Raw genomic sequence first — 22,507 nt, forward strand, 5'->3', positions numbered from 1 at the left:
AAGCCTCCTCCACATTCACAGCCTTAAGTTCTTCAGTCCAGTCCACTTCCCTAACTAATTCCCTTCATTTTTTTAAGTTAGCCCTTTTGAAATCAAGGACCCTTTTTGCAGATCTAGTTTTGTTTAGCCTGCCATTTAGTTTAAACTGAATTAGCTCACGATCACTTGAACCATGGTTGTCCCTTACAATCAGTTCTTCTATGAGGTCCTCAGTACTCACCAATACCAAATCTAAAATGACATCACTACTTGTTGGTTCAGTGACTATTTGATGAAGTACTCTGTTACCTACCACATGCAGGAAAATGTAGGCTCTACTATTATTTAGCAGCACTTGTCCTCCAATCTATATCTGGGAAGTTAAAGTCTTCTGTAATCACACAATCTCCAGTAGTATTTATTTCATTAAAAACATTAAAGAGGTTTCTATCCATATCCAAATCGGATCCTGAGGGTCTGTAGCACACCCCAAGCACTAGCTTTCTTCCCTAAAGTGATTTTGGCCCAAACAGACTCTGTCTCATCCATTCCATAACTTCTAATTTCTTTACAGTCTACCTCATCATTAAAGCTGTGACCTGCTGAATTTTTTTTTATTTGCATGATGTATATACTGACAGAGCAGAGGGTAGCTCTTGAATCCTTCAAAGAATGTAAGGACTTGTCAGCTGACTTGGTGAACAGGTTCAAATGATATAATGGGAGATCCTCAGTGGTGCTCTGGACCTCTCTCAGGATCCCTGATGATTACAATCAAAATGCATGGTGCATAACAATCGCTGTAGATATAGAGTGAGCCATCGTGTCAGCTGCACCAGGAAGGCTTGCAATGATGTCCTAGCTAGCAATTGTACCTCTGTGATTGCTCTCACTGTTCTTAAGGTAGCTGGTCAACGAAGGCATTTCTCCTCCCAAAATTGGTGTAATTGTGTTTCATGAATTGGTAACTCTAAATTGTAACAAATAGATGTAGATAAATAACTTTTGCCGCTGAACAAGTGTAATTGTCATTGATCATTGTCATGTGAAGTGGATCTAAAGTGGTGTTGCCTGTTCCCCTTGTTCACAGCACCACTAGTGAGTTCAGGGCTGGGAGCATGAACATGAACTCAGAACCCTTAGCAGGAACATAATACTTCTTATCTGCCCTGGTGGGGATATAGTAGCAAATTGTTTTAGGCAATGGAGGAGGCAGCATGGAGAATGTCTCTTAGTGTCCGTTAGGTCTCATGGATCTCTTCCAAAGGGATTTAGAAGGAATATCAGCAATTCTTTTAATGAGTTCCTGGAATTGCTTGAAGTCATCCGCATACACAGAGAAAGAGGCATGACAGCCTCCTCAGGTGAGGAGAAAGAGCTGTTGATCTGAGACCTAAGCTTCTTAATCAACCTTCTTCTCCTCAGAGGATTCTTCCTGAGGAGAGGACTGCAGTGGAGGGTCTGAAGGAATGGAAAGTTTTCTTCTCTGATTCTCCTTGAGAGCGTAACTGGAGGCCCTAGAGAACTGCTCCCTAGTGGCTGCTTACAGATCAACACCATCACTGAGGAGGGGACTCAGTGTTCCTCTTTTTCAAAGGTTTAGAGGTACCTTGTGAGAAGACCTTCTGGACGAGCGAATGGCAGTGGCTGAAGTCGACGGCACACTCTGCATATCAGAGCACCAGTGCACAGGGGGATGTCATAGCCTGGCTCTGATGAAGCCTGCAAGGAGCACTCCATAAGGAGTAGTCGGAGTTCAATCTCCCTGTTCTTTCTTGACCTACTCTCAAAGTCAATGCAGACTGTATACCTGGAAAGGATGTGGGTGTCCTGAAGGCAGCAAAGGCAGCTAGGATGCCATCACTAATGGGGATAGCACTGGCAAGTTAGGCAGGGATTAAACCCAAGAGATCTTGGCATATCCTGAGAAAATAAACAAACAGAACTTCTACAGAGAGAAGTCCCCTCAGAATCGGGGTGGGGAATGAGGCAGTCTCACAATAAAGAACTGCCAACTATGTATCAGTTACAAAATACTATAACTAACTGCTAAACTAACTATTAAACTGTAACAACACTAAATATTTATAGAAGACCTAAAATTAAACTAAGGCATTGCAAGTCATGCTCGGTCTCAGGCCAAGGGCAGTTCAGAAGGAACTGAAAGCAGTTCATCCGACACTGCCTTATACACCCTTGGTAAAGGACAGGAGTTTAACTGGGACATACATGTGAACTGAACAGGCACTGCTCCCAAAGGTGCATGGAGGCTCAAAGGGACCTTACTCAACAAATGAATAAATGGGTTCCCAGGAACAATTTATAATCCCTAAATATAGCCTCCCTCACTGAAGAAGGTGAAGGCAGAGTGGGGTTAGCATGGTTGTGTTGGTGATAGGTGCACCTGAGCAGCCTTAACTAGTTTTCAACCTAGTACTTTGCTGTGTTGAATATAGAAGGAAGTAGGCTTATCCTTTCAGAAAGAAGCAAGATCTAAATCTTTGTCCTCAATACAGTACTAGTGAAGATGTGTTACAGGGATCCTACCCTGGGCTAGGCCCTCACTAACCTCCTGCAGTCTCTCTCCAGAACTGGAGTCTCTGGAGGGGCTATAGGCACACATCTATTTTAGAATATATACTCTTTTTATATAAAGCCAAGAAAATGACATACTTGCAAAAAGTTGCTTTTTCTCATCTCCATTAGGGTGATTTTCCCAGACCAGGATCTATTGACCATGTAGAATATTCTCTGTATAACCTACAAAAAGCAAACAAATGAATAATTATCTTAAAGACATGCACTGCCTAAATTATACCAGTTTGTAAATCTGAAGTGAACTTATTCATTTGGTTTAGTCAATGATTAAAAGAAAATTTTAATTTACAATTTTGATTTACAAGACAATGGACAACCCTCAGATATCCACCCCAAATGCATCGCCAAACTCATCCACTTCATCCTCACCCATAACAACAACAACAAAAACTTTGTCCAAACCATGGGAACAGCCTTGGATACTAGGATGGCTCCCCAAAATGCCATCTTCTTCATGGGCCACCTTGAAAAAAGAATTTTTGGACAAATGCACCAAAAAAGACAATGATATACCTGAGATACATTGATGATATTTTCGTCTTCTGGACAGACAACTTAAACTTCCTCATAGATCTCCACCACAACTTCGACATTCTACTCTCTCTGGAACACTCTGACACTAGCATCGATTTTATGGACACCACAATCAGCTTCAACAATGAAACCCTACAGATCATTACACCTACCTTCATAGATCTAGTAACCACCTCAAATAGACCAAGAAATCTGTTATCTACAGCCAGGCACTCAGATACTACAGAATATGCTCCAAGGAGAAAGTCCAGGATGTACACCTTAATACACTCAAAGCAACCTTCAAACAAGGACACTTACTCAGAGAACCTGCTTTAATACAGAAATAAGCCCCCCTCTGACCATGCACCCCTATTTGTCACCTTTCACCCCACACCAGAACTCATAGGGGGTTATCACCAAACAACTACAACTCATACTGGATGGGGACCACATAGTGAAATAATTTTTTCCTGAATCCCCTCTTCTGGCCTTCTAACAACCACCCAACCTCTCCAAGTTCATCAACAGAAGCAAGCTCCCGACAGACCTTTTGATAATAAACTGCTGATTCACAGCAAGCAGGGGTGCCCAAGTGAAAAGCATTATTCTGGGTACACCATATCATATGTTAACAATGGACATAACAGAGACAGATTATCTGGCTGGATTTGGCATAGGCCATTGGTCATCTGTATATGTCATTCAGTCCCCACTCTGACCTCTGGTAATCTGGACGATGAATGACATGGAGGAGGACAGAAATACCTGTTAAGTGAGTGCAAACAAGAGGTAGTACTTAGATAGTATGGTGCTGAGGTCATGTAAACACCCATCCTGTTCTCACTCCCTTCAGCATGAAATAGCCATTTTACTAAAACTTCACAGGGTGATGAGCATTATTGCCAAAATGTGATTAACGGGACACAAGGCCAAGCTTAATAACAGTAGAAACAAGAGCAGAGAGAGACAATTAATAAGTCTGTTCCTAGAAGTTATAGTAGATTACTATTGTGTACAAACCTATTGAACAGGGTGGATGAGCTGTTCCAAATATTCTCTGGTCCTACCAAGACAAACAGCTCAAACCAATAGTAGACTGGGGGCTCTCTAACCCAGCCAAACACTGGGTCTTTACAGAACAAGAAAATAACGGCAGTGTCAATGGTGCTGGCGTAATAAAAAATCATGCCCTCCAGAAACATATACACATCCTTCAGCAAAGGCTACTGTATGGGTTTGGGATAGAACCAGAAATAAAATAAAATGTTTTACTTTGCAAATAATCCAGATTTTAACCCAAATCACAAACCGAAGAGATTTAAAGATTGGGGGAGCCATGGAATACATATGGTTGGCCAGCTCCTCAGTAAAAAAACTTTTTTTAACTTATTTGGAAATAAAAAACTAGTTTTAGTTGGACCACTCTCCTATGTACCAATACCTTCAAGTTAGGTACTATGTTTCTTAACTTTTTGGAAAAGCTGTTTTAAGCTAACTTTAGGAGGAGTGATGGAGTCTGGGCAATCAGGAAACAAACAAAAAAAGTTAATTTATATCAATCTTTGCAGACAACTTTCCTAAAAAGAAAAAAAAAAAAGGTCCATATATGACACACTGGGAAAGGAGTTGCATACACAAATGGTTTTAGAGAAATGGGATTTAATCTGGAAAAGAGGACCAGCAACCTCAATCTGTAGCATGATAAAAAAAAGTTTATTTAAGATATTGCTTCAATGGTATTTCACACCAGTGAGGTTGAGAGAGAGAAAGAGAGATTAAATAGGGAGAAAGATGGAGAAATTGTAGTGAAAGAGGAGTGTGATGGGGTAAAACCCCATTCTGGGCAGGAAAGGGCTAAAGTCCACATAGGCACATTCACTCCACCTAAATGGTAATTATATAATTACTTGTCAGCTAGAGAGGGTGAGACTAAAGAAGGATTAGGTGATAATACAGCAGACATTTGACCTTATAAATAGGCTGAGAGAGAAGTCATTCTGGGGCAAGAAGCTATAAGGACCAGACAGGCCCTATATCCTGTCTTCTGAGAGTAGCCAGTGCCAGATGCTTCTGAGGGAATGAACAAAATAGGGTAATTTTGAGTGATCCATCACCTGCCATCCAGTTCCCTCTTCTGGCAGTTGAAGGTTTAGGGACTCCCTGGCGCATTCAGTTGCAAACCTGAACATCTAATTGCCGTTGATGGACCTATCCTTCAAGAACTTATCTAATTATTTTTTGAACCCATTTGTACTTTTGGCCTTCATATTATCCCCCAGCAATGAGTTCCATAGGTTGACTGCACTGTGTGAAGAAATACTTCCTTATATTTATTTTAAACCTGCTGCCTTCTAATTTCAGCAGGTGACCCCTAGTATTTGTGTTACATAAATGATTAACACCACTTCCTCATTCACATTCTCCACACCATTCATGATTTTATAGACCTCTATCATATTGCCCCTTAGTTGTCTCTTTTCTAAGCAGAATGGTCCCACTCATTTACATTTTTCCTTGTTTGGATGCTGTTCCATATCCCTAAACATTTTTGTTGCCTGTCGCTGTAGCTTTTCCTATTCTAATATATCTTTTTTGAGATGGGGCAACCAGAACTGCACACAGTATTCAGGGTAGGGTGTTCCATGGATCTATATAGTGGTATTATGGTATTTTCTCTCTTATTATCTATCCCTTTCCTAATGGTTCCTAACATTCTGCTAGCTTTTTTGACAGCTGCTGCACATTGAACAGATGTTTTCAGAGTCATTCACAATGACTTCAAGGTCTGTTTCTTGAGTGGTAACAGATCATTTAGATCTCATCATTTTTGTGTGTGGTTGGAATTATTTTTTCCAATGTGCATTACTTTGCACTTATTTCATTGAACTTTATCTGCCACTTTGTTGCCAAATCACCCTGTCTGGTGAGATTCCTTTCTATCTGTTAACAGTCAGCTTTGGCCTTTGCTATTTTGGGTAATTTTGTATCATTTGCAATTTTTCTGTTAAAACTGTTGGTGAAGCATGATTTATTTCTCTTTACAAAAGCATTGTTGACTCTTCCCCAACATGCTGGGTTTATCTGTGTGGCCGTGCCTATGCATCTATGTATTTATCTATGTTATCCAGATCCTGTGCTCCACTTAGGACTAAATCAAGACTTGGCTCTCCCTTTGTAGGTTCCAGGACTAGCTGCTCCAAGCCACAGTCACGTATGATGTCTAGAAATTTTCTCTCTTCATCCCTCCCTGAGGGGACGTATTCCCAGTCAATATGAAGTCAGTAGAAATCCCTCACTATTATTGTGTTTTGCGCCTTAATCTCTCTGTGTGTTTCACAATCACCATCTTGGTCAGGAGGTTGGTAATATATTCCTACTGCTATACTTTATTATTCAAGCATGGAATTTCTATCCATAGAGATCTAGTGTACACCTTGATTCATTTAAGATTTTGACTTCATTTGACTCTGTGCTTTTTTTCAGATAGAGTGCCACCCCTATCAGCCTGACCTACTCTGTCATTCCTTTAAGTTTTGTATCCTGTGGAACGGAATATACCCCTGTATTCACACCCTACAAACTACTGTAAAAATCTTTGTCCAAAGTACACCTTGTAAGATATCATTTGGAAACTGATAATTTACTTGTCAATATTGTCCCAATAAAATGTGTGGCAACATTGTAAGTAAAGTTATAAGATTGCCCTGTATCATGTTATTAACACATGTTGCAAACCTCACAGCCCTGCCTAGGCAGAAGTCTGCAAACAGGTCTGTTGTAAACAAAGGAATGTGTGCTTGCCTTAATTTGCATTTAAGCATAAATAGAGTCATCAGCCAGGAAGGGAAAACAAAGGAAGCTCAAACAGGTGAAAAAACCCCAGCAGAGAACATCCTTCTACATAGACACTTTGTCTCTCCGCTGGAAATATTTTTCAAGGAGGGGCGGAGGAAAAGACTGAAACTATAAAAAGGATGGACAAACACCCCACAGCACACACAACCCTCTCTCTCCCTGCCCATTGCATTCACTGCACCTGAAAAAACAAAGGAAACAGCCATTGGACTCTGGGAGAGGGGTCCTGACCTGAAGAGTCTGGTCAATAATCTTGCTAGAAGCACGTGTTAAGAAACTTTGCTTGAATCTAATATAGTCTAAGTTAAGCACTAGAAAGCATTTTATCTTTTATCTTTTTTTATCTTTATTTTTCTTGTAACCATTTGTGACTTTTATACCTCATTACTTGTTCTTACTTAAAGTCTCTCTCTCTTTGTAGTTAATAAACTTATTTTATTCTTTTATCTAATCCAGTGTTTTCAAGCTGAAGTATCTGGGTAACTCCATTTAAGGTAATAAAATGGTATATTATTCCCTTAAAGGAATAACGGATTTAATATTTTTGGACTGTCCAGGGGAAGGCTGGGAAGTACAAGACATACATTTCTGGGGGGAAATCTGGGACTGGGAATTCATTGGGGTCACCATGCAGTGTAACCAAGGCTGGTTACAGCCAGGGTGTGATTAGCAGGCTGCAGTTACACAAACACGCCTGGGAATGACCTGCATACTGGTGGCTAGTTGTGAGCAGTCCAGGTTGGAGGCTACAGCAGCAAGGCATTGCAAGGTACCCCAGGTAACAGGGCAGGGGTGATACAGCCTCCGGCTGGTCTGGATTGTATGGTCGGTATGTCACAGCCTGCTATTACCATGTCCCATTGATTATCCTCATTCCACTAAGTTTCTGCAATGCCTATCATATCAATATCCTCATTTATTGCCAGGCACTCTAGTTCACCCATCTTAGTATTTAGACTTCTAATATTTATATATAAGCACTTGTACATTTTGTTAATATTCAGTTTCTTGCCTTCATGAGTTATATTAATTGGGGCTCTTTTACATTTGACTGTTTCTCACTAGTGCAGAGCTGTACTTTACCAACTTCTTTCCTTTCCTCTTTACTAGGATATAGAGTTCCCCCTTTAATAAATTAATCCCTAAGGAATGTGTCCACCCAAACCATGTGCTCCGCCACACCTGTCGGCTTTCTCCTAGCCCTTAATTTAAGGCATTCTCTACCTTTCTAATTTTCACATGCCAGCAATCTGATTTCGTTTTGGTTTAGATGGAGCCCATCCTTCTTGTATAGGCTTTTCCTTTTCCAAAATTTTCCCCAGTTCCTAATAAACCTAAACCCCTCCTCCCTATGCTATCATCTCATCCACGCACTTAGCCCCTGCAGGTCTGCCTGTCCTTCTGGCCCTGGGCTTTCTACTCCTGGCTCTGCTACATGTCTGCTGGATGACTTTGGGCACGAGGTACTAGGCCAAAGAGCGTGGGAATGACTCTGTGGTCCAGTGGTTAGGGCAGCATATGGGAGACCGAGAGTCCAGGTCCCTTGCTCCAGTCACTCTAAGTATGTACATAAAGTGGAACAGCTTCAACTGGACAGACTGAGACAGGCACCTGCCCCCACATTAGAATATCACATAGCTCAGTGGTTAGAGGACTTCACTGAGAGGTGAGAGACCCCTGATCAAATCCTTTCACCCCTGTGACAGAGACAGGGAAACTAAACCCATCTGACTGCTCTAACTGCTGGGCTAAAAGTTCACCCCATCCACTCTTGCTGTGTAGAGTGACGCACAGTACAATCAGTGGCTGGAAGTTAAAGCTAGACAAATTCAAAATGGAAATAACGTGCACATTTTAAAGACTGATGGTGATCAGCCATTGGCCCAGCACAGTAAGAGATGCAATGGACTCTCCATCACTTGAAATATTTAAATCAAGAAGGGATGTCTTTGTAAAGTTACGTTTTAGCTCAGATACAAGATGCTGTGTTTGATGCAGGAATTATTGGGTGCTCCTGACAGACAGTGTCATCCTGGTCTACATTTTCGCTAGTAATAGTGACATTGACCCTCGCTTCCAGTTTGCAAAGCACCTCTAAACTTAAGGTTTTATTTACTACCAAAGGGTTTCCCAGTCTGTCTCGCATGCTTGGATTGAACTAGTTCACCTTACAGAAAGGGCCATTATCAAACTTGCCAACTCTACAGGGTTTCAGACTATAGGTCTCAGTCCCTCCAGCAATCTACAGGAAAAAAACCTTTTGACTGGCTGCCTTCTCCATTCCCTGATCTCCTGGGCAGCCAATCAAAGCCACTGAAACATGTCACCAATCAGCATATGTAGCAGCCAGCACTGCATTCCTCCCCGTCCCCACCCCTGCTAAAGAGGAACATCTTCTCCATGCTCCCTCTCTTCCCCTGCTGTAAAACTGAGGGATATGGAAGGAAAGCATGAAAGGCTGGGATTTCTCTCCATTTCCATTCTCTCTCCCTCCCTCAGTCACTCTAGATCTATTCAAATTTATGCGACTCTGCAGTTTACCCAATTCTGCTTTGAAGGATAGTTGCCCAGGTGCTTTACCCTGCAAACTTCCTCTCCTTCCTTTGTTCCAGGTTATAAAACCAATCAGAAGCAGGGGGTGCACGAGTGGTGCCTGAGCTGTAGTGCAGCTCAAAGCATTTGGGCCCTGGCCCCACTCCCCGTTCTTACTGTGCAGTCACTCCCAGTAGCATCCCTGCCATCACGTCCCTCAGAGAGGGCTTCAGTAGCAAAACTGCACTTGCACTTCAGTTTAGGAATGCTGTGAACTGTTGCCAGGACTAATCGTGCTGTAAACACCTCTAAGGAGCTTTTGGTTTCTGTCTCTTGCTGATCCTGATAGCCACACCTCTTCCTATTGTCTCCTTGGCTCAGTTTTCTGCAGCACTGTGGATTATCAGCTGTGAACTTTGTATGCAAATTCTGTAATGAGAGGCCACTGCTGGGGTCCCTTCCCATGCCTCATGCCTCTCTATAAGGCCCAGCTCTAGCTCTAGGACACTGGCAGGGCAGTTCCAGGCCCTCTCCCCACCCTTTCCTTGGAACAACTCACACAACTTCACTTCTGGAAAAACAAAGTTTTATTAAGGCAATTGGGCTTCCCTCCCTGCATTCTCCCCTTCACATCACAGAACTGCTCAGTTTTTTCCATCCACACCTGGCAGCACCTCATAACCCAACGTACTTTTCAACAGACAGTATATTTTGCCAGCAGGGTCTTTTACTGGTGCTTCCTTGGCTTAGATTTTTGCTATCACTGCAGAGCACTAGCTCTGGGAGGATAAGCCACACTGTGGAATGGTTTTACTGGTAAGTGATTCCCCATGTGATGTGCTACACCATCATTTCTGGACATAGGGCTGGGGACCTGTTGAAAGAAATATAAAGAGTTTAGTATACCAACATCATACAATGGGTCAGAGATACTGATAGGTCAAATGCAGTCTACAGAGTCCTATTGTATCTCTAAGGGAGACAGAGGGAGACAGGGGGCATTAAAAATGTGCATACACAGCTTAGTTATCCTAGACCATTAACTTACTCTATGGACATCTTCTCCCCACTGGTACCACATTCAGCAATGAACACAGCAGCTGCTGTCAACTTAGAGTCAACATCTGCAATGCAAAAATAATATGTGGGTTCATGCACATGCAGTATGTACAGCACATTGTGGTTTTGAAGTGTATGTAGGACACTCTACCTTGGAGGGATTGATGGGATCCAGGTTCTCAACAGCCAAGGACGGACATGGCCATCTCCTTTGTTATTATCTCCTGATGGAAATAACGTGCTTCGTAATACTAAAGGAAAAAAACCCAACTCAACAGCACATAAAAGGAGATGTAAAAACTACATCAGTCCATGCAAAGTTAAAACCAGCCTTACGCTACTGAGTGAGGAAACCAGAATGTCCACTGCCTGCCTGCAATTGCAAGGCGATCACAGCCCCTGAGCTGACCCTCCACACAGCTGGCCCTGCACAAGAGTCATCTGCACTGCTGGAATCACTGATTAATGGGAGTCTTGGCTCTGTCCCACCCAGCACTCCAGCCATGCCAACCAGTCCTGAGAGTGGGGAGCAACACAGCCTGCTGCAGGCTCAGCCGGCAATCAGAAGTGCACTGCCCCACAAAGCTCTGCAGGGCTGGGGCAGCTGCAGAATCAACCTCCACAACCTGCCTTATGCAACATGAGGAGGATGGGGAAGATAGAGCTGACTAGGAGTCTCAGCTTCACCCCATTCAGCTTAGCCACCAATAAAACCAGTGACCGGCCTTCTGGGGCAGCAGCAGCCTAAAGTGGACTCTACTTCCTGCAGAACTGTGAGCAAAGTGAGGCAAGTGGCTCGAGATGAAGTACAATAGAAGACAGAGGGGATATAGTGAAGGGGAGCAAAGAGCAGCATCCAGCACACATTAACTCAGTGTCCTCACTAGCTAGAATCACAGACAGTGAGTTGCAAAAGGAAAAGGGCCCCCTCTTTGCAGTAACATCTAGAAGAACTGAAGTTACCCTTTCTCCTCCTTTGAGTGACTGTCCCTATGTGCAGTGCACTTCAGATGATTCACAAGCCATGCTTATTTAAAGGAGGTGGGTGCCTGGAGTCCTATGACACAAAGAGACTGCAGAGCTGCCCTGCCTAGACAGGTATCAGAAGCAGCTGTTTGCACCAGTGCTTTTGTGTCTAATGCAGGTGTGAATGGAACTCCAAGTTGCTGCCTTGCAGGTGTCAGTAACAGGGATGTGACTCAGGGAAGTTATTGAAGTGGCTTCAGCTCTAGTTGACTGTACTCTCATGCTGCCTTCAAGAGAGACGTTCATCTTGTAGCAAAGTAGGACGTACCAAAAGATCCACTTTGGCAGTCTCTGGGAGGAGATGGCCTCTCCTTTCATAAGTTTTGTGAATGGTACAAAAAGTCTAGGAGACCTTCAAAACGGTTTTGCCTCTGCAGGTAAAAGACAAGAACCCAACACACATCCAGTGAGTGCCACAACACCTCTGCCCTGCTAGAGTGAGGGTTAGGGTAAAACACAGGTAATGTGAAAATCTGACACCACCTTAGGAATGAAATCTTTGTCCTTATGGAAAACTGGGGGTGGGAGGCGGCTCAGCCATAAGAGCCCCGAGCTTCCTGACTCTTCTGGATGACATAATAGCAACCAAAAATGCTACCTTCACAGAGAGATGTAGTAGAGAGCAGGATGCCAGGGGCCTGAACAATAACTTACTAAGGGTTGATAAAACAAGGTCTGAATCCCAGGATGATACAGATTTTGCCATTGGATGGAAGACTTAAATCACACTCCTCATGAAACGATTCACTCTAATACATTGATGTGAAGCAGAGACTCTTGAGAGGACCATCTTCCTTGAGCAACCTGTCCCTTCATGTATGCTCCCCAACCTAAAAGAGATTAATGTATTGTTATAGTCTTTGTTGGAAGTGGAGAGTTGAACGGCATCCCCACACATATCTTTCCTCTGTCTCCACATCAAGTAACAGAGACTAAGACCCTTTGAGGAACCATGACTAGCATGTTGAGACTGTGCTTGCCCAGTATGTACACAGTCTACAACCAGACTTGTAGACACTGGAGATGAAGCCTTGGGAATGGAGTCATATAAAGTACTTGTGGATGAGTGGAAAAAGGCTAATGTAGTGCCCATCTTTAAAAAAAGGGAAGAAAGAGGATCTGGGTAACTACAGGCCAGTCAGCCTCACTTCAGTCCCTAGAAAAATCATGGAGCAGGTCCTCAAGGAATCAATTCTGAAGCACTGAGAGGATAGGAAAGTGATCAGGAACAGTCAGCATGGATTCACCAAGGGCAAGTCATGCCTGAATAAGCTAACTGCCTTCTATGACAAGATAACTGGCTCTGTGGATGAAGGGAAAGCAGTAGACGTGTTATTCCTCAACTTTAGCAAAGCTTTTGATATGGTCTCCCACAGTATTCTTGCCAGAAAATTAAAGAAGTATGGGCTGGATGAATTGACTATAAGGTGGAGAGAAAGCTGGCTAGAATATTGGGCTCAACAGGTAGTGATCAATGGCTCCATGTCTAGCTGGCAGCCGGTATCAAGCGGAGTGCCCCAAGGGTTGGTCCTGAGGCCGGTTTTGTTCAATATCTTCATTAATGATCTGAAGGATGGCGTGGATTACACCCTCAGCAAGTTTGCAGATGACACTAAACTGGGAGGAGTGGTAGATACGTTGGAGGGTAGGGATAGGATACAGAGGGACCTAGACAAATTAGAGGATTGAGTCAAAAGAAATCTGATGAGGCTCAACAAGGACAAGTGCAGAGTCCTGCACTTAGGACAGAAGAATCCCATGCACGGCTACAGACTAGGGACCGAGTGGCTAAGCAGCAGTTCTGCACAAAAGGACCTACGGGTTACAGTGGACGAGAAGCTGGATATGAGTCAACAGTGTGCCCTTGTTGCCAAGAAGGCTAACGACATTTTGGGCTGTATAAGTAGGAGCTTTGCCAGCAGATCGAGGGACGTGATCCTTCCCCTCTATTCGACATTGGTGAGGCCTCATCTGGAGTTCTGTGTCCAGTTTTGGGCCCCATGCTACAAGAAGGATGTGGAAAAATTGGAAAGAGTCCAGCAGAGGGCAACAAAAATGATTAGGGGACTGGAGCACATGATTTATGAGGAGAGGCTGAGGGAACTGGGATTATTTAGTCTGCAGAAGAGAAGAATGAGGGGGGATTTGACAGCTGCTTTCAACTACCTGAAAGGGGGTTCCAAAGAGGATGGATCTAGACTGTTCTCACTGGTAGGAGATGACAGAACAAGGAGTAATGGTCTCAAGTTGCAGTGGGAGAGGTTTAGGTTGGATATTAGGAAAAACTTTTTCCTAGGAGGGTGGTAAAGCACTGGAATGGGTTACCTAGGGAGGTGGTGGAATCTCCATCCTTAGAGGTTTTTAAGGTCAGGCTTGACAAAGCCCTGGCTGGGATGATTTAGTTGGGGATTGGTCCTGCTTTGAGCAGGGGGTTGGACTAGATGACCTCCTGAGGTCCCTTCCAACCCTGAGATTCTGTGATACCTGCTCATCACCATGGGCCACCACAGCACTGCCACCAGCCTGGCCCTGGGCTGGATGAGATCAACTCACGAAGGACAACAGCTGGCTGAAGCTGAACCCGAGCAAGGCAGAGTGAATGCCGCTGGGCAGAGGAAAGTACTTGGAGGACTTTGCAACTGTAGGGCAGTTTCCTTTGGCTGAAGGGTCACACCCACAACTGGTCAATACAGTCCATGATCTAGGAGTGCTCCTGGTTCCCTTGCTGATGCTGAGCTCTCACATGGCAGCACGCATGAGTAACGCTTTCTACTAGCTCCGGTTGGCTAGGAGATTCCATCCCATCCTGGCGGACAAAGAGCTGGCCTCAGTTACTCATGCCTTCATCACTTCCCGTCTGGCATATGGCAATGGGATATACCTGGGCATGAGGCCTTCAGCACTTAGGAAATTCCAACTAGTATGGCCCGTTACAGTGTGTCTCCTCAACAACACAGGCTACTAAGAGCACATCAAACCTGTTCTCTGCTCCCCACAACGGCTTCCCAAAGAATAGAGTCAATTTCCAGGTCTCAGTCCTTATCTTCAAGGGACTCCATAGCTTGGGCCCAGGGTACCTAAAAGTGTCTAGTGATCTGGGATGTAAACTAATCAACAACTCCACTCCTTACCCTTTTGTGTCATATGGGTAGAGCTCATCTCTGCCAAAGACAGACTTTCCCAGGGGCCAGTCCCATACTGTGGGATGAACTCTCCCACGGGAGTAAGGACCATCCCAAACTTCCCCACTTGCCCCTCCAAGGGCAAGGAGCACTCCTTTGTCCTGCCTTCTCTAATACAAACCCAGCAGCATGGACATAACAAAAAACAAACAAACACCCTACCAAACCAAAACCCTCCTCTGCACAACAGATCTCCCTGAGGGGAGGGTGAGAGAGAGAAAACAAACTACACATGACAGATGTTAAGACACTTTGCTTAATGCTCATATACTATGGTGAGGAGTGTGGTATAAGAACCCATATAGAACAGGCCCCCAGCCTCCCTTCAGCACTAGTGCCCCCCTACCTTCCAGCACTCACGCCTCTGCCTACCCCAGACACCCTAGTACCCCCCTCAACACCCAGACATCTACACACCATAGACACCTACCAGCACCCCGACACTCATGCACCCTAGCAGTTCCCCAGACTCTCTCCCACCTAACCCCAGTCACAGCTACCATGTTTCATGCAGTTCCACATCCTGCTGCCCATGGTATAGTGTGTTGCCCACAAGCTGGAGTTTATGGTCACATGCAAATGATTTGCAAATATGCAAATTCATTTGCATATAATATCAACTGTGGAACTTAAAACTTGGCAGCTACGTAACTTGGGAACTTAACTTAGGCAGAAGCCCACAGCAGCCTGGAAAAATTTCTGTTCAACCTAGACAAAGATTTCTCCTGACAATGGGAGTTGCATTGTTAAGAAGTTGCAGTAACTTACATTTATTTCATTTTACAAGGCTTAAAAGAATGTCTCTTTTCCCTATATTTTTAATGCTCCTGAGTTGTTTCTGTCTCATTCCCCTTACAGTACCCGAGTCTATGACCCAAAGTTCACAAGTGTTGGCTAAGTGTGTGACAACATCCCACCATGAGCATAATACAGCAGTGCTGTGTTCTCTGCACCAGCTCCCAAGTTGGCTTGTGAATGGAGTTGAAGGTGTTGGTTTTGAGCTAAGAAGCCCTAAATGATGTGAGGCCAACCTACCTGGGTCACTCTGCTCTCCTCATGCCACACTGCCACAGCTGCAGTCAGCAGAAATGCCTGAACTGGAGCCCCTATGTAGAGTCTCCAAGGAGAGAGGATGCAGCTGGCAAGGGCATTCTCTGTGAAGGCTCCTAGACTTTGGTTTTTGCTCCCCTAACCTTGGTCTGAAATTACCCAAACTGACTGCAAAGCTCATCTACTTTCCCTGAATTTTGGGGGAAGAGCAGAGAGGGTGGTGTGGTTTAATGTTAGTCTTTTTTTCTCTTGCTTGTGGGAGTTGTTAATTATAATAACTGAATATTTAAAAGTTGTCAAGGGCATTCTTTCACATATTGTTATGATTTTGTAGTGAGATATTAAGGTTGTATCGCAAGTTTCTGTTTTACAGGGTCTGTACCTTAGTGTCTCACCTTTCTTCTGAACCCTTTTTGGCAAACATGCCATGGGAAATTGGAACCAAATTTCAGCTACTAATTAATGTGTGTGTGGAATGATCTCCAATGTGTATTTTGCATTTATATGTTTGGGGGTTTTTTTTGGAAAGTTGGGTAACTGGAACAGCGGAAGAGTTTGAATTTTCCACACAACATGCATTTGCTGCTCCTGGCTGCTGCCTGAGCAGTAACACTATGTTATCAGAGATAATCAGACACTCAGCACACATGCCCTCTAGTTCATTAGCATATGTGTGGCAGTGACTAGTGCCTTGGTTGTCATGGCAACAGATGCCTTTGATAATTCATTGACCTCAGACAACCGTAACTTTATTCCAGAGCAGGGTCCCAGGAGGAACGGCAAAGACAGCAGACTGGGTTTGGACAAGTTTCTGCAGTAGTCCTTTGGGCTTCAGGTAAGTTACACTGTTTCTTTTCACAGGGGAATTGTTTGTTCTTTCCTGAGAAAGGGTTACATGAAAATAAGACACAAAATTACTGTAACGATGTCGGAATTAGAACACGGGTCAGCAGAGCCTGGGGCAGCTGACATTCCCACGGTGACACCAGCAACATGCCGGAGAATAGGTGCCACAGGAAGTACCACTCAAGAGATCCAGAATGACAGTACCCTGCATCCCTCTGACTGGCAAGCCACCCTATTTAACCCTGGACGGCACCCCAGGAAGTTGTCTGGGCAGCCACACAGACTTCAGGTGTGCTGCAATTCTGGACCTTGATCTCCGGTCCCCAATCCCAGCCCGAGTTTGACCCTGACTCTTGTCCTCCTGCCTTCAGCCTGGTCATACCTCTGATCTCTGGCCTCTGACCCCAACTCTTGCTTATTGAACCTGGCTGTAGCACAGGGGTCTCAAGTCCTGGCCTGTGGGCCATCTGCGACCTGAGAACCTCCCCACTGCGGCCCGCGAAGGAGAGACGCATGCAGCCACGCTGCCGGCAATGTCTGCTGCAGGCGCCACCCCCAGCAGTTCCCATTGGCTGGAGGAGAGGGACAGAGATATCATCACTAGTCTCCAGGCAGAGTCAGCCACAGAGGCAGCATCATTAGCTGCCGGGCAGAGTCAGCCATGGAGGCAGCATCACTTTTTTCCACAATGAATATAAACAAGTCAAAATACCAAACACAACTATCTGATGCACACCTTGCTACAATACTGAAGGTTTCAACTGCTCAGTCACTGAGGCCAAACATCAACAAACTGACAGAACTGAAGCATTGCCAGGTGTCTGGCAAACACTAAACCACCTTGATTGCACTTGCCTCATTAGCACTACAAAAGTGATTTTTCCCTCCCTTGGTATTCACCCCCTTCTTGTCAACTGTTGAGAATACGCCACTTCCACCTTAACTGAATTGGCTCATTAGCACTGACCCCCACTTGGTAAGGCAACTCCCATCTTTTCATGTGCTGTGTATTTAGACCTGTATTTTCCACTCCATGCATCTGATGAAGTGGGTTTTAGCCCACAAAAGCTTATGCCCAAATAAATGTGTTAGTCTCTAAGGTGCCACAAGGACTCCTTGTTGTTTTTGCTGATACAGACTAACACACCTACCGCTCTGAAATTAAAAACTCTCTGGCAGGCAAAGAATTGTATAAAGTTGTATGACAGTTTTATTATTTCTAAGAAATTCGAAATAAAAAATACAATATAAATGTTTTCTTTTCTGAACACCAGCTTCAGTGACATTATTGGCCCGCTGGGAGGATTTGAGGACTGGCACTGGCCCTAAGGTAAACTGAGTTTGAGACCCTTGCTTTAGCGATTCCTTCAATCCATGCTCACAAATATCAATCCTGATGTGTGGACCCCAGCTCCGCTGTAACCAGCAGGCCAGAATGCCTATGCACCTGTCCCTTATAATTACAGATCCTCTCCTGTAGATTCTCTGCTTCTTACAAATTGGAGGCTAGGAGTTCAAAAGGCAAATATTCACAAAGAAAGTGGGAAATTATAAATGTGTGAGTCCCAGGTCAGTTTTCTGTTACACAATTTTAAAAATATGTCATGTAGAATCATAAGTTGAAGTAAAATTGAAGTTACATTAAAATAGAAACATGTTTTGTTTGCCTACAGTTTAATTACTTTCAGTATATCGGTCAACATGGCACTGAGTGGTGAAATATGGAGCTTCACAAAGATAACAATGGCCATAAACTATACATTGAACACAACAAATGCTTTATGTATTAAGCATGTTATTATTTAAATAGAAAATCATTAAAAACTAAGGAAATTCGCACACACAAAAACCTTTTGTTTAATGTTAGTTAAGATTGCTTACATCAGTAAACTAAACCACAAAAAAATAGGAAATGCAAAGCTAAGGATTAAAAAGTAGCAATATTCAAACACTCTCAAATTAGGACATTCCAGAATGAACGTTGCCTATTCAGCACCTCTTCCGCCTATGCATTATGTTATAGTCTTTAAGTAGATGCAGAAGTGACCGCCTGCAAAAAATTTGGAGTAAGTGCTTGTGCAGCATCACATAGGGACCTTGGATTCTATCCCTGCCTCAGCCACCGAGTTTTTAAGCGATGCTGGCCAAGTCATTTACACCAAACTTTTCAGAGGCAGTTACTTGTGCGTGCAATTAAAGACTGTATCATAACGCATATCCACCAGAGGAGTGAAAAGAGACTGTATGGCTATTCTGGCATTTCTTAACTTGAGAGCGCTTGACTTTGCTACCTTTTAAGCCTTAATTTTGTATTTCCTGTTTGTTATGGTTAAGTTTATTGATGAGAGCAATCTTAACTCATGTTAAATGATATTTTTTTGTTTGTGAATATAAATCAATAGTACAGCCGCCGCACAGGTTTGGAAGCCACACAATGCAATGGGCTGGAACGGGTATGGAATGCGGACATGCTGAACAGGGTTATATTAACAAGGACGGATATGATGTCAGATATTATAGGCATTTGTCTGTGTTATTCATTTACCACTGAAATAGTGCAGCCTCTAGCTCATGAGCCTTAAGACCAGGGGTGGGCAAACTTTTTGGCCTGAGGGCCACATCGGGGTTGCGAAACTCTATGGAGGGTCGGGAAGGGAAGGCTGTGCCTCCCCATACAGCCTGGCCCCCCGCCCCATCCGCCCCCTCACTGCCCCTCTCAGAACTCCCGACCCATCCAACCCCCACTGCTCCTTGTCCCCTGACCGCCCCCTCCCGGGAGCCCCGCCCCAATTGCCCCCCCAGGGGACCCCACCCCCATCCAATCCCCCCTGCTCCTTGTCCCCTGACCGCCCCGTCCTGGGATTCCCCGCCCCTAATCACCACCCTGGTGCCCCATCCCCTATCCCACCCCCTTGTAGTCCCTCCCCTATCCAACCCTCCCTGCTCCCTGTCCCCTGACTGCCCCGACCTATCCACACCCCCACCCCCTGACAGGTCCCCAGGACTCTCATGCGTATCCAACGTCCTGTTCCACATCCCCTGACCACCCTCCCCCCAGAACCTCTGCCCCGTCCAATTGCTCCCTGCTCCCTGTCCCCTAACTGCCCCCTGGACCCCCCTCCTGCCCCTTATCCAACCTCCCTACCCCACTTACCATGCCACTCAAGAGTGGCAGGACTGGAAGCCACGCTGCCTGGTCGGAGCCAGCTGCACTGCCGGTGTGGCCGCAGGGGCAGGGGGACAGCAGGGGAGGGGCCGGGGGCTAGCCTCCCCAGCTGAGAACTCAAGGGCTGGACAGGATGGGCCCGCGGGCCACAGTTTGCCCACATCTGCTTAAGAGAGATCAACAGGAGTCTTTCCCAAGATCATCCCTGCTGTATGTCAGCTGCCCATCTGTATTATGGGAAATCTAGTGGCTATGGGAAATCCACGGCTACCATGATGCCTATTGTCAGGAGAGACGCCAAAAAAATCCAACTTGCAGCACAATTAAATGTCAAAATGGTACAATAAAATAGCTCACCATTATTAGCCTGGGTAAAACACACTTTTCCAAATAACTCAAAACACTTGCTCACGTGAATAGTGACAAATTGTGTAACAAGAGGGACTTAGAATGTCAGGATTATGTGGAGACTCCTGGAGTCAGCCTACCGTAGTAATGTAGCGGGAATGGAATTCTGGAGCATCCTTCAAGAATGTCAGGCCAGGATGCGTTTCAACCACATCCTGAAAGACAAAACCAAGTGAAACTGGAACAAGAGTTTTTTTCCCTTTCAATTAGAGTTTAAAAATGACTGAGTTTACAAAGTGATGCTCTGTGGCACTTTCCAAACTGCAAATGCAGCATTTAAAAAGCTAAATTACAATATTTTAAAATGAACCTTGTAAAAAGAACAGGCATTTTCTGGGCAATACGCACCTGCTGGGCCATTTTGATTTACTTAAAGACAGAAAAACAAAGGAAGAATTAGTGAGCAGATGAAAACTCATTTTTACTGATAGAGAAATAAATGTTAGCTACGTGGACCATATGACTCTTTTCTCCCCAAATCCCCTTTTAATTCCTTGCAGATATTAATATTTGTCATACTGATACATCAGAAATAAGTGTTCTTCTGAAAGACTTTAAAAACAGCCCTTTGTGTCTTTCCAGAGCAATATACAACAACAGGAGAAAAGCTGCTTTTTTAAAATCTTCTTTCACAAAGATACACATAGCTGCAGTCCATACCTTTTCCATACTAACTTGACTATTTTGGAATTTCTCTTTCTCTCAGAATAGTTATTTTTTAGTGCCAAATCCTGGCCTAGTGGTATGGAATTCAGCCAGAGCTGCATGGCTGTGACATGTTCCCGGCTGTGGAAGACCTGCTCATATTGTGAATGTAAGAAGCCTCCATCAGGATGGCTGCATAAGCACTACATGCCTGCACTACAAGCATCTCCAGTGGCAAGGGGGAAGCATCATGGCTGTGCTCCATCTATAAGAAGATTCTGGGGAGGCCCTGAGCATATACATGGTCTCCTTGAGGGCCAGTGGTGGTGAATAGCCACTGACTGACGGACAGGCAGCCAAGGAAACATTAAAATGTTTAATTATTTTGGGGATATTCTCTAGCCTATGCTACACAGGAGGTCAAACTAGATGATCACAGGGGTCCAATTCTGGCCTTGGAATCTGTGAATCCACAAAAAAGATTATACAGCTCTTAGATTGCACTAGCAGCTGCAAAATGGAGCTGTTGTCAATCAGGAGAGGCAACATGCCCTGGGGGGGAAATATGAAAAGTGCCACCAAGGAGCGTGAGAAAAATCCATCCCAAAACTCTTATCCACAACCCCATAATGGTACCAGGTTTTTTTGTGGGAAGGCAACCACCACCACCGAGATCCAATCTTGACCCTCAAGGCATCTCCATGGTTGTGTACAGTGGGCACCACAATATCAGAAATGTATTAACACTGGAAGGAGCTCAGAGAAGGGCAGGAGCCAATGATCAGAAGAGCTGGAGGGACTAATTTATGAAAGGAAGATTAAAAGAGCTATGTACATATAGAGCTTAGCAAGCAAAGACTAAGGAGGGACATGAATAAATTGCTTAGGGAGGTTGTGGAATCTCCATCATTGGAGATTTTTAAGAGCAGGTTAGACAAACTCCTGCCAGTGATGGTCTAGATAATACTTAGTCCTGCCATGAGAGCAGGGGACTGGACTAGATGACCTCTCAAGGTCCCTTCCAGGCCTATGATTCTATGATACGCGGCCACAAATATCTGAAGGAACTAGACACCAAGAATGGAGAGGGATGTTTGTTTTTTATAGTGCATAAGGGTAAAAGAAAAAGCAAAGGGATGAAATTAAAACAAGGATAACTTAGGCTGAATACAAAGAAAAACTTTTTGTAGAGTGGAATATAAATATGTAATAGGCGAGGTGACATATACAATGCTTTAGTTTAATAATTCTTTGCAAATATTTCAATGGTAGATTGCATTTGAGTCTGGAAGAAGTGTTATTAGGTAAATTAAATAATTGTTAACTGCACTCTTAACGCGCAAACGTTTTATACGTTAGTCTAATATCTATCTAGCGATCTCACAGTGCTTTGTATGTTCTCCTGTCCTGAGGTTTGAGATTTGCAGATACAACCACATGGAGAAGCTGGGAGGATTCAGTTTAGTTACCTGTTAATTCCAAATGGTTACCCCAACTGGAGACTGTGGGTCAAGTTAAAGTTTTGCAATAAATGGGCAAAATTTTCAATTACTTCAGCAGGAGCTGCCGCTGCTCAACTCCTTCAAAAATAAGCACCTCCCTTACATTATTCTTTAAATTTAAGTCTAAAAAGCTCCACCCCAAC

At 44.2% G+C, this 22,507-nt stretch overlaps 1 protein-coding gene across 4 annotated transcripts in view; it reads right to left on the reverse strand.

The window, feature by feature from the left end:
• The window catches only part of PPP2R3A (protein phosphatase 2 regulatory subunit B''alpha), a 148,083-nt gene that overhangs the window by 42,736 nt on the left and 82,840 nt on the right, over window positions 1-22,507 (reverse strand). For all 4 annotated transcript variants that reach the window (XM_073360239.1, XM_073360240.1, XM_073360237.1 and 1 more), the window contains 2 exons: window positions 20,298-20,372; window positions 2,653-2,739 (listed from right to left, as the gene is read on the reverse strand). In XM_073360239.1, the coding sequence (XP_073216340.1) occupies window positions 2,653-2,739; window positions 20,298-20,372 (162 nt within the window). The remainder of the gene's footprint in view (window positions 1-2,652; window positions 2,740-20,297; window positions 20,373-22,507) is intronic.

This window comes from Lepidochelys kempii, chromosome 9, assembly GCF_965140265.1.
Source record: "Lepidochelys kempii isolate rLepKem1 chromosome 9, rLepKem1.hap2, whole genome shotgun sequence".
NCBI lineage: Eukaryota > Metazoa > Chordata > Testudines > Cheloniidae > Lepidochelys > Lepidochelys kempii.